The sequence below is a fragment of the Balaenoptera physalus genome (genome assembly GCF_965194825.1).
Source record: "Balaenoptera physalus genome assembly, chromosome: 2".
NCBI lineage: Eukaryota > Metazoa > Chordata > Mammalia > Artiodactyla > Balaenopteridae > Balaenoptera > Balaenoptera physalus.
The window spans coordinates 100733911-100747144 of NC_138883.1; the positions used below are offsets into that span (position 1 = coordinate 100733911).

General features: G+C 36.4%; 1 protein-coding gene and 1 long non-coding RNA gene across 5 annotated transcripts in view; one reads left to right on the forward strand and one right to left on the reverse strand.

The window, feature by feature from the left end:
* RAB27A (RAB27A, member RAS oncogene family) overlaps positions 1-13234 on the reverse strand; it is a 71078-nt gene that overhangs the window by 19558 nt on the left and 38286 nt on the right. For all 4 annotated transcript variants that reach the window (XM_082448203.1, XM_082448202.1, XM_082448205.1 and 1 more), the window contains one exon: positions 5650-5824. In XM_082448203.1, the coding sequence (XP_082304329.1) occupies positions 5650-5802 (153 nt within the window). In that variant the 5' untranslated portion in view covers positions 5803-5824. The remainder of the gene's footprint in view (positions 1-5649; positions 5825-13234) is intronic.
* LOC309654371 overlaps positions 24-13234 on the forward strand; it is a 350754-nt gene continuing 337543 nt past the window's right edge. The window contains exon 1 of the long non-coding RNA XR_014260197.1: positions 24-3520. This is a non-coding gene — a long non-coding RNA (uncharacterized lncRNA). The remainder of the gene's footprint in view (positions 3521-13234) is intronic.

Below are 13234 nucleotides of genomic sequence, written 5' to 3' on the forward strand. Positions count from 1 at the left end.
AAAAATAATAAATAAAAAAAAAAAATGAAGGCCAAAAGGCAGTAGGATGACAAAAAGTGTTGAAAGAAAAAAGACTGTCAACCAAGAATCCTATATCCAGCAAAGCTATGCTTTAAAATTAAAAGAGAAATTAAGACATCCTCAGAAAAACAAAAACAGAAAATTCATTGCTAGCAGAACTGCCCTGCAAGAAATAATAAAGACAGAGCTTCAGGCTGAGATGAAAGGACCCTAGCCAGTAATTCGAATCCATACAAAGAAATAAAGAGCACCAGTAAAGATAACTACGTGGGTCAATATAAAAGACAGTATAAATGGTTTTTTGCAACTCTTTTCTTCCATCTGATTAAAATACAATTGCATAAATTAATAATCATAAACCTGTGTTGATGGGCACACAGTGTATAAAGATGCAATTTGTATGACAATAACAGTGCAAAGTAAGGGGTAGGAAATGGAGCCACATAAGAGCAGAGTATGGCATTGAAATTAAGTTGGTATTAATCCAAACTAGATTGTTAAAAATTAAGATGACAACTGTAATCCCTAGGGGAACTATTAAGAAAATAATTCAAAAAATATATAGTAAAAAATGAGAAGAGAATTTAAATAGTATACTGGAAAATATCTATGTAACACAGTTGCAAAGAAATAACAAAACAACAGAAAAGAGATAAGATACACAGAAAACAAGTAGCAAAATGGCAGATATAAATCCTACTTTATTAGTAATCATATTGAATGTAAATGTATTAAAGACTCCAAGTGAAAGGCAGGGGTTGGTAGAATGGATTTAAAAACATGATCCAACTATATGCTATCTACAAAAGACACACTTTAGATTCAAAAAGGTGTAAGGAAAAGGATGAAAAAAATATATACCATGCAAACAATAACAAAGAGAGAGCTGGAGTGGCTACACTAATATGAGACAAAATAGACTTGAAGACAAAAAGAGCTACTAGAGACAAAGAAGGATATTTTATAATGATAAAAGGGCTGATTTATTAAGAATACATAAGGATAAAAAGAGAAATAAACAATTTGACAATAATATTTAGAGACTTCAATACTCTTTCAATAATGGATAAAACAAGCAGGCAGATGAACAAGGAAACAGAAGACCTGCAGAACACTGTAAGCCAACTAGACACAATAGACATCTACAGAAGATTTCACCCAACAACTGCAAAATACACATTCTTCTCAGGTACACATGAAACATTCTCAAGGACAGACCATATGTTAGGTCATCAAACAAGCCTCAATAAATTTAAAAAACTGAAGTCATACAAAGTATGTTCTCTAACCACAATGTGGTAAAATTAGAAATCATTAACAGAAAGAAATTTGGAAAATTCATGAATATGTGGAAATTAAACAATACAGTCTTAAATAACCAATGGGTCAAAGAAGAAACACAAGGGAAACTAGAAAATACTTTTAGATGAATGAAAAGCACAACATACAAAAAATATCAAGTGAACTTAAGGCAGTGCTCAGAGGGAAATTTTTAGCAGTAAACACCTATATTAAAAAATGAGAAAGATCTCAAATCAATAACTTAAACTTCAAACTCAAAAAACTAGAAAAATAAGAGTAAACTAAATCCAAAGCAAGCAGAAGGAAAGAAATAATAAAGATTAGAGTAGAAATAAATGAACTTTTCTTTGAAAAAAAATCAAGAAAATTGATAAACCTTTAGTTAGACTAATCAAGGATAAAAATAGAAGACTCAAATTCTTAAAATCAGAAATGAAAGAAAGGACAATACTACCAACCTTACATATGTAAAAAGATTATAAAGGAATAGTATGAACAATTGTATGCCAAAAAATTAGATAGCTTAGAAGAAATGGAGAAATTCCTAGACCCAAACAATTGAAACTAACTCAAGAAAAAATGGAAAATCTAAAGAAACATATAACCAATAAGAAGACTGAATTCATAATAAAAATAACTTCCCACAAAGAAGAGGCCAGGCCCAAATGTCTTCACTGATGAATCTGATCAAATGTTTACAGAAAAATTAACACCAATCCTTCCCAAACTCTTCCAAAATATAGAAAAGAAGGAAATACTTACTTCCCACCTCATTTTAGGAGGCCTATATTATCCTGACACCAAAATCAAAGATACGAGGGGAAAAAAAACTACAGACCAATGTCCACTCTGAATACAGACACCAAAATACTAGCAAGAAGAATCCAGAAAAATATATAAAGGATTATATACCATGACTGAGTAGAATTTATCACGATAACAACAAGATTGGTTTAACATACAAAAATCAATCAATATTGATTTGTAATGGAATAGAACAGTTGTAGAATAAAGGACTAAAACCACGCGACCATTTCAATGATGCAGAAAAAGCATCTGAAAAAGTCCAACACCTTTCATGATAAAAATGCTCAACAAATTAGGAATAGAAGGGAACATCCTTGACCTGAAGAACAGCATCTATGAAAAATGCACAGCTTATATTACACTTAATGGTGACTGAATGCTTTCTCCCTAAAAGACAAGACAAAGATGTTCTCTCTCAACACTTTTATTCAACATTTTACTGGAGGTTCTCATCAGGGCAATTAGGCAAGAAAAAGAAACAAAACATACTCAAGTTGGAAAGGAAGAAGTATAACAGAAGATGGGAATTCCGAACATCTATTTCCTATCTTGTATATAGGAAATCCTAAGGAATAAATACACACACAGATACATACACCCCCTACACACACATGTACAGGTTATATTAGAACTAATAAACAAGTTCAGTAAGGTTCCAGTATACAAGCTCAACTTACAAAATAAATTGTATTTCTATACACAGGCAAGGAACAATTCAAAAATAAAATTAAGAAAACAATTTAATTTATAATAACATAAAAAGATTAAGATACTTAAGAATAAATTTAATAAAAAAGTATAAAACATATTCTGAAAGCTATAAAATATTGTTGAAAGAAATTAAAGAAGATCTAAATAGGAAAACATTCCACATTCACAAATCAGAAGACTTAATAGTGTTAAGATACCAATACTCACCAAATTATTCTACAGAGTCAATGCAAACCCTATCAGAATCTCAGCTGGCTTCTTTGTAGAAATTAACAAGCTGTCCCTAAGATTCATATGAAATTACAAGGAACCCAAAACAATCATGAAAAAAGACAAAGTGGGAGGACTCATGCTTCCCAACTTCAGAACTTACAACAGGGGCTTCCCTGGTGGCACAGTGGTTGAGAATCTGCCTGCTAATGCAGGGGACACGGGTTCGAGCCCTGGTCTGGGAGAATCCCACATGCCGCGGAGCAACTAGGCCCGTGAGCCACAACTACTGAGCCTGCGCGTCTGGAGCCTGTGCTCCGCAACAAGAGAGGCCGCGATAGTGAGAGGCCCGCGCACCGTGATGAAGAGTGGCCCCCAGTTGCCGCAACTAGAGAAAGCCCTCACACAGAAACGAAGACCCAACACAGCCATAAATAAATAAATAAATAAATAAATAAAATAAAATAAGGTACCGCTTACTTTAAAAAAAAAAAAAAAACTTACAACAAAGCTACAGTAATCAAGATAGTGGCATAAGGATAGACATACAGATAAATGGAATAGAATTGACAGTCCAAAAATAAACCCTTACATTTATGGTCAACTGATTTTCAACAAGAGTGTCAAGAACATTCAACAGGGGAAAGAATAGTCTTTTCAACAAATGGTGCTGGGACAATTAGATATACACATGCAGAAGAATGAAGTTGGACCCCTATTCACCCTATACCCAAAAATTAACTCACAATGGATCACAGATCTAAATGTAAAAGCTAAAACTATTTGCATATCATATATCTGATAAGAACATTTATCCAGAATACACACACAAAAAAAACGCTTAAAACTTAACAACAAAAAAACAACCAATTTCAAAATAGGCAAAGGATCTGAACAGACATTTCTCCAAAGATGATAAACAAATGGCCGATAAGCATATGAAAAGGTGATTGTTCCACAATATTCATCATTAGGGAAATTTAAGTCAAACTTGCAATGAGGTACCACTTCACACCCACTAGAATGGCTACAATCAAATAGACAACAAGAAGAGTTGGTGAAGATATGGAGAAATTGGAACCCTCATACATGGTTGGTGAGGATGTAAAATGGGGCAGCATCTTCCGAAAAATGTGAAAGTCCCTCAAAGTTAAACAGAGAGTTATCATATAGCCAGTCAAATCCACTCCAAGCCTATATAAGTATATTGAAAACATAAGTTCACCCAAAAAATGTATATGAATATTAATAGAAGTATGGTTCAAAACAGCTAAAAAGTGAAACAACTGAAATGTCCACCAATGGATGAATGGATAAACAAAATGTGGTATACCAATACAACGGAATATTATTTGATCATAAAAAGGAATGAAGTTCTGATATATGATACAACATTATGCAGAAAACATTACACTAAGTAAAAGAAGCCAGATGCAAAAGGCCACATACTGTATGATTCCATTTACATGATAAATCCAAATGAGCAAATCCAGAGAGTAGATTAGTGGCTGGGGGAGGGAAAATGGAAAAATGCTAAAGGATATGAGGTTTCTTTTGGGGTGATGAAATGTTCTAAAATTTGGTAGTGGTGACAGTTGCACAACTGTGAATATACTGAAAAACCACTGAATTGTACATGTTAAACGAGTGAATTTTATATAAATTATATCTCAATAAAGTTATTTTTTAAAAACAAAGTTATAAAATGGGGATTAGTTAATAAATATAATCACAAGCATATAGGGGAGGGGCAAGATAGGGGTAGGGAATTAGGTACAAACTACTATATATAAAATAAATAAGCTATAAGGATATATTGTACAACACAGGGAATATAGCCAATATTTTATAATAACTATAAATGGAATATAACCTTTAAAAATTGTGAATCACTATATTGTACACCTGAAACTTATACAATATTGTACAGCAACTATACCTCAATTTAAAAATAATTTTTAAAAATGAAAAAAAAACAGACTCTCTGGTAGTGGAAGGCTTAGGGTGGATCAGAGGGAATGAATATCTCTGTCCTAGAAGCCAGAGACCATTCATTTTTCCCAGGTAGAATACTCTCCACTGCAGAGTTTTTGTCATTAATCTCCTGACTACTTGTTGACCTGCTTCATGGGAACAGCTGCTTTTTCAGTAAGAAACGTAGTTCCTGGACATACTAACCTCCTGCCTTCCTCCCTACCCCACAATAACTTGTCTTGCTGTCCTTTGAAAAATAAATTAAATAAATTTTTTTTTAAATATCCTCTTCCCTTATTCTGCAGAACCTTGCTGTTCCCTTGGTTACCTCCCAGATTCACATGTCCTACCGCCATTCCCATCCTTACTCCAACCTCACACTCCTGGTGGGATCAATGAGTTCTCCCACTTAGTGTTCCATATGCGATAGCTGAGGCCTTAATTAAGAGAAAATCCATTAAAAATGATATCAAAAATGGAAGAAATAGCCCACAAAACAGGGGTCTGAGGACCCTTTAATTTTAGATTCCAACCTTTGTCCTCCTAATTCCTACAAAGTAAACAAAACAGACAGGCAAATGTTGACTCAGATTATGTTTTTATATAGAAGGATAGAGAACTTACCACTCTCTTTTCCCTGAAATCAATGCCGACTGTCGTGATAAATTTGGAGTTAAATTTACCATCTGTGTACTGGTAAAGTACACTGGTCTTCCCTACTCCAGAGTCTCCCAGAGCTAAAAACTTGATGAGGTAATCATAGTCTCCATCAGACATAATGAAGAACTCAGTGGTTCACCTGAAAAATACAAACAAATGTATATTTACCAAAAACCGATTAGAAAATATTAGAATCTTCCATGAATAAAATGACTTCCTTTAATATCCAGTTCATCAAGTACTTCCACGTAACACCTATGTGCCTAAGGGTTCTGTGAAGAGAGGATTAGACATTATTCACTATTCCAAGGACTTAATCATTTGCTAGATGAGATGCTACTGAACTTGTAAATAACTAACAGTTTAGGTTAAATTTATTGTGCATATTATAGTACTGTTAAGACAAAAATTCCAAGTGAGAATGAAAATCAAAAAGATAATGGTGGGCTTCCCTGGTGGCACAGTGGTTGAGAATCTGCCTGCCAATGCAGGGGACACGGGTTCGAGCCCTGGTCTGGGAAGATCCCACATGCTGCGGAGCAACTAGGCCCGTGAGCCACACTTACTGAGCCTGCGCGTCTGGAGCCTGTGCTCCGCAACAAGAGAGGCCGCGATAGTGAGAGGCCCGCGCACCGCGATGAAGAGTGGCCCCCGCTTGCCGCAGCTAGAGAAAGCCCTAGCACAGAAACGAAGACCCAACACAGTCATAAATTAATTAATTAATTAATTTAAAAAACAAAAAAGATAATGGTCACTAAGGCTTATACGCAGATCGTGTAGAACAAGAGTTGACAAAACAAAGAAAGAAAGGAGGAAGGAGAATGTTACAGGAATAACAATAATTCTTAGAGTGCAAGTGGTTCCAACTGCCCCTCCTTTTTCAAAGTCTCCTAGTGCTGCATCCTTGGCTTTTCTCTTTTTACTTGGACATTGAGGCAATTTCATTTATCCTATGCATTTTCACATGTGATTATCATTCCTTCGAAGATAATGTTAAGTTCACAAGTAAAACTTGGTTTGCAGCTTCCTTACAAATTATTATTGTTACTACATATTAAATCAGATCTTTCTAGAATATCACTGGTCACTTGAGAACTGAGTTCCACCATGAAGGGCTCATTTATCTACATTTGCCTTGGTATTCTACAGGAAATGCTACCAATTCAGCTTTTCAATATTGGTCAGAAGTCTACCTTTGAGAAGAAATATTCTTGGTTTTACAGCAAGACCTAACCATGGTTACTTTTTATCCTTTGCAATCAGCACTTTTCAAGATTTGTTTTTATCCTCTAAATAGATTCAAACTATTCAAAATATCAGTCTGACTAGAAATAGAGTCTGTCTCCAGGGAAGGCTTACTTCTTTTTATCCTCCCATTTCTAATACCGATAAACCCTCCTGAAAATCAGAAAAACAATCAGCTATTCCGTTACCACTGACAACTCTACCTGCCCATTCAACATACATATTCACCCATCCACATACACATCATATGCCCTACATTAGACGCTGCTGATTTTCCTCTCATTGTCCCCTTTTCACCCAGCCATCTCCTGCCCAGAAACTTTACCACAATTCTCAACGCTTCCTATAGGATTATTTCTACAGATCCATAAAATTCATAAAAGCTCAGGCAAGGACATTTATTGATTTTCAAGGTTGCCTCCCCCACCCTAGCCTCAATTTGGTGACTCACATTATGCTCAAAAATCCTGAATTCTGATCCCCAAGAGCTGCTGCAGTGACTTCCACAGAGTCCCTTAGTGCAGAGCTGTGGCCTCACATTCAGATACGGCTGGTCAGTCGACAAGGGCAAAGCCTCTACAAACATTTGGCATTCTATTTGCACACTATAAGGAGTGACACTGTACAGATGATGGCTTTCCTATGTTATAGCTTCTGTACTCACAGGTGCAGGTTGCCAGTATTAATGGTGTGTAACAGAAAGCCTCTCCAGAAGATGACCACTTGGGTACAAATAAAGATTCTAGTATGTTTTATCACAGCATCTCACTCGGCTCCAAGTTATTCATAAATAAGAGCTAAGAATTGAAAAGTAGGTCCAGATAACATTGAATCATTTTTGGGGGGGCTCCCCTCCAAATAAATGAGGAAGCAGAAAGCAACTCCAAATTCTGCAAGGAGAATGATGCAAGAAGTCACTGTGGCTACCTTATTTCCTCTTTACTTTTATTTTGAAAGAAGTTGGTCATTTTTATAACTAGTTTCTGTATCATTTCAGGTACAGGAGAAAATGTCACCAATGGCATACTCTTCTAGAATTCTCTAAACCTACTTGAATGGAATTCAAAGACAGATGAACCTATCTCTGCTGCACCAAAATTTAATATGTTTAGTTATCATGGGAGAAGAATTACACAGGTAAGTCTACAAATGATCTTCATGGGTTTTGTCTTCTATTCGTGATGACAGCAATATATAACAGTTTGTTCCCAAACCAAACCGTCATAAAGGAAGTGTTAACAAACAAAATACCACAACTGAAGGTATAGATACCACCATTGAAATTAATCATATTTTATACTCTTCAGACTGCACCTTTAGACAATTATCTGCCTTGCAGGCCTGAAAATAAATGTTCAGACCTTCCATTTTCTGGGTTCAGTTTGCTAAAGAATGAAACAGAACCCAGAGAGTTTAACTCATTTGCACAGTCTAGAACATGTGTCTCCTAACTTCAAGTCCAATGTCCATTCTACCTCAAGCTTTGTGGCCATTACTCAAGTTTTTACAAATGGATGTTGGATTTAAAAGTGACCAGGTATGATATCATACAAGGTAGCCTAACAGGAAACATGTGACTTCTGAAGTCAAGCAGAGCTGGATTGGATTCCGTATCTCCCACATACTGGCTACTCAGATGTTTTTCAGTCTTGGATTTTCAGGTTTCCATTCCATGAAAAAGAAGACAATGTACACTACTTCACACCATTGTTCTAAGGATTGAATGAGATACTCTTTGTGGAGTGCCCAGCACAATGCTTGGCATATGCTGGGTACTCAGTAAATGTTGGCTCACTCTCTTCTCCCCATTCTGAACAGATCAGACAGGCTCTGAAGACCTAGAACAATTTCTAAAATTGCCTCTGGGCAGCTCAAAACATGTATTTCTGGCACAAAAGATTGCTGACTGGCTCAGAGTAGTTTACCGAGTCAGCAAACATCACCTTCTTTCTTGGCTGGTTCAAACCATTTTCAATTAATTTTAAGTAGATATGTCAATTTCAAAAGAGTTATGACCAGCTTAAGAACAGGTTTAAGTTGTATAAAACACTCTGATCCATACTAAAAAATTCATACTTGTTCAAAAGGATCTCAATGATTCATTCTGGTTCAGAGTGAAAGAGTTAAGTTCAAAGACATTCTACCTACAAAACCATTTCTGATTGATCTAAAGCCACTTTGGCTAAAACCACATGTATCTAACGAAAATCATTTAGGTCTGGTTTTAAGAGCTCAAATTGCTTCACACTGGTTTTAGCTAGCTCAAATAAGCTCTGACCTGGACAAGCAGGTTCTGAGTGGCTCACCTAAGGTGTGATTGGTTCAGAGCATATTTTACTGAATCAAGCTAGTGCTGACCAATTAAATCTATCTCCAACTGGGTCATAGTTGCTCTAATTTTATCAGACTGCTTGTAACTAGTTCAAGGTAAAAACTGGCTCAAAACAGTCCAAGTTGACTGATCAGATGTTCAAACAGTTCAAGACTAAAAATGTAAAATGATACTCAGAAGCACCAAAAGCAATGGTTTGGTGCTTTAAACTTACACCAAATCAACAAACTTAAAATTTTACTTAGAAGTATCCCAACTGTAGACAATCTGTGCTCAAATATTTATCTCCACCACAGTATAGTCTCTTTCTACACTTGAACAGCTTGTACGTGTTGGAGTACAGTAAACAGGTTGGGAGAAGGGATACTGGCAGAGGAGAATACGATAAACAACAGGGAAAGGTATGATGAGTGACACAGTCTTCCTTGGTTGAGAACTCACCTCCTGCCTTATCTCAAGGACCTGGCAGCAAAACACTGATCTGTGATCCAACAATAAAATAGAGATTTCAGCTGGGGGGCAACCTTTAGCAAATTGGGATGCTATTTAGAGTTTGCCCTAAGTTGGTCACAATGACCAGGCTGGTCTGGGTTAACAGAGACCAGAATTCTAAAGAGTAAGGAAGCTGCTAGGAAATAAAAGTATTCAGGGAACAGGCAGATCTTCAAATTGTTGACAGAGATTTTTCAGGGTATTGGTGGTGACAAGTTCCTTATCTGAGCTTACAGTCAGTTAGTCAAAGCCTACAGTTAATAGAATCATTCCATCTTTCAGGAGAAAATAATTCTAGCCCATAGCAGACTATAATCCCAAACCCATCCTGCAGTCCTATATGTGGTTGTCTCGCCACCGCTTACCACCACGAGGTAAAGACAACTAAATGTTAAGTTTCAGTTTCTGGTAGGTCTTCACGTAGAACCATCTTCATATTATTAAAAATTATTTTTGGGACTTCCCTGGCAGTCCAGTGGTTGAGACTTCGTCTTCCAACGCAGGGCGTGAGGGTTTGATCCCTGGTCAGGGAACTTAGATCCCACATGCCTCAGGGCCAAAAAACCAAAACATAAAACAGAAGCAATATTGTAAAAAATTCAATAAAGACTTTTAAAATGATCCACATTAAAAAAAAGAAAATCAGGGCTTCCCTGGTGGCGCAGTGGTTAAGAATCCGCCTGCCAATGCAGGGGACACGGGTTCGAGCCCTGGCCCTGGAAGATCCCACATGCTGCGGAGCAACTAAGCTCGTGCGCCACAACTACTGAGCCTGCGTTCTAGAGCTCATGTGCCACAACTACTGAAGTCCACGTGCCTAGAGCCCATGGTCCGCAACAAGAGAAGCCACCGCAATGAGAAGCCTGTGCACCGCAACAAAGAGTAGCCCCCGCTCGCCGCAACCAGAGAAAGCCCGCGCACAGCAACGAAGACCCAACGCAGCCAAAAATAAAAATAAAAAATAAATAAATTTATTTTTAAAAGAAAGAAAAAAAATTTTTTTAAAGAGTATAAACATTTTTTTGAAATTTTTTAATTAAAAAAAAATAAAAATTATTTTTGCTTTTTATTTTTGTTACTCAAGTCCTGAGTGGTGTTTCTGGAACCTGTTCTTCAGAAAAAAAAAAAATACTCCACTCCCCAATTATGGAAATAACAAATTATTTTTATGTTGGCATTTTAGAGCAGACAGGGAAACAGTAAAAATACACAATGCAGAATTTGGGGCACCCAAACAACATTTTGTGCACACAATTTCCAGCAAGCACTCCAGCCTATTGATGCTTGGGAAGCTAGTTCATCAAGGCCTCCCAATTGCACTGCTCTTGCTAAAAATAAGTAAGATGCCCACATGTCAGGCACTTTACGTGCATTAGTGTAACAGCCCTCATCACAGCCCTAAAGGCAGGTGATACATACATCACACACACTTCCTCCCTCGGAAGAATCTCGGTGCCAGTCTATCATGAATGCCACAATGAAAGGATGAGGAAGTGGGTCTTGGGCAGTCTCTCCACATATTAACATGGGCTCAATTCCAATGAATTGTTGCGAGACATAAAAAAAGTGGAAGTTAAGAGCAAGGACTCTAGAGTTGAATCACCTGGCTATGAATCCAGTCATGTCACTTTAGAAAATTTAATGTCTTTTGCCTCAGGATCCCCATCTTAACAATGGGAATGATAACCTATTTTATTAATACTATCATGTATCTGCTTTCTTAACTTCTTTAAAAGTGGGGTGCATCTTATATTTCACAGTCTAAGAACCCATGACATCTTGCAATTGTTATTAAATAAGGTGGCACTGGAAATACAGTTGTGTGAAACCTTTCATAAGCAACTTCTAAGCAAAATCAAGAATGCAGCATCAACACATTTTAGATTCGATGGAGCACAACAGTAAACCTATCTCAGAGGGCTGTTGTGAGGATTGAGTATACATATAAAGTTTAGTTTAGAACAGTGCCTGGCACACAGTAAGTCCTGTAATAAGTATTAACTGCATTTAGCATCGTCAAGCAGTCTAGCTCCGAAGGGTCAATACGAAGGCAATATTCTTTCTTAGAAATGAAGAAAGAACTGAATCCCTAATCGAAAAATAAGATTAAAAAAAAAAGACTCTACGGAGATGTAATGGCCTATATGGGAAAAGAATCTTAAAAAAAAAAAAAAAGAGTAGATATATGTATATGTATAACTGATTCACTTTGCTATACACCTGAAACTAATACAACATTGTAAATCAACTGTATTCCAATAAAAATGTAAAAAATAAAATAAAATAAAATAAATTTTATCAAAAAAAAGAATCTATGGAGAGCACTTGAACCTAAGGTCACTTCTTTAAACACTGTACCTCCTGGAGGAAGTAGCATTTCCTTGAGGAAATGTCTTCTAAAAAGTCAAGAATGCCCTCAATTTGAAACAGGCAAAAGATTTTCTTATTCATCTCACATCTATCTCTCCTCCTTACACAAATATTTTTTCAAAGTGATCTACACCCTCACTCTCAACAGATTAACAACAGAAAGCAAGGAACACCTACTTCCTCAACATGTACCATGTGGTGATAATTGCCTGGTGAGAGAAAGTCAATGATCTTCTTCCTTATTTAAAAAATAAAATATATTTTAATTGCTTTTCAGGAAATGATAGAAGAAATTGATTTTAGTTAAGTGCAAAGGGGAAAGCTCTCTCTCTCTCTCTCTCTCTCTCTCACACACACACACACACACACACACACACACACTATAGCCCAAATTCTCCATGAAACTTCCTATTAAATTCAGTCATAGATTCCAGCCTTACGATCCCCAATCACTAGGCAGAATCATTCAAAATCTACTCCAGATAAGCCAGTTTTTAAAAGCCCAATTTTCCCTCTATCAACCACATTTAATACAGAGAGTAAAAAAGCAGGGAGGCATAATATTACCTGAACAACTACTATGTGTCACGAATGGTAGTAGACATGGTTCTATTTTATCATCCTTAAGCGGAACTTAACGTCTGGGTAAGACATAAAGAGAACGTTGTTTTTTCTTACTGTGGTGGCCAGTAGGCTTGGGTTCAAATTCTGGACTCTTCTTGGTGTGACTTGGTCCAAGTTCTTCAAACTAAGTCTCCTCTCTTTCAACTACAAAGTGGAGATAACATTACTGACCTCACTGGGTTACTTTAAGGATGAAGTGACATAATCCACAGAAAGTTTTAGCGCATTGCTTGGTTTGTGTTAAGTGTTCAATAACTGAAACTTCTTTTTAGCAATACTATTACTAACGTATAGCCTCATCAAGTTCTTATTAGGCAAGGCATGTAATTTTATAACCTATTCTTAATGTAACCAGTACCTGAACCTTTAGAAAAAATAGAGAAAGAAAGTCAATTTAGGTGCAATCATTTATGAGGTCTCTATCACAAAAGCTACCTTGGCATTCCAATCTAACAATGAGTTTTAACTGGGTGATTTTTGGCAATT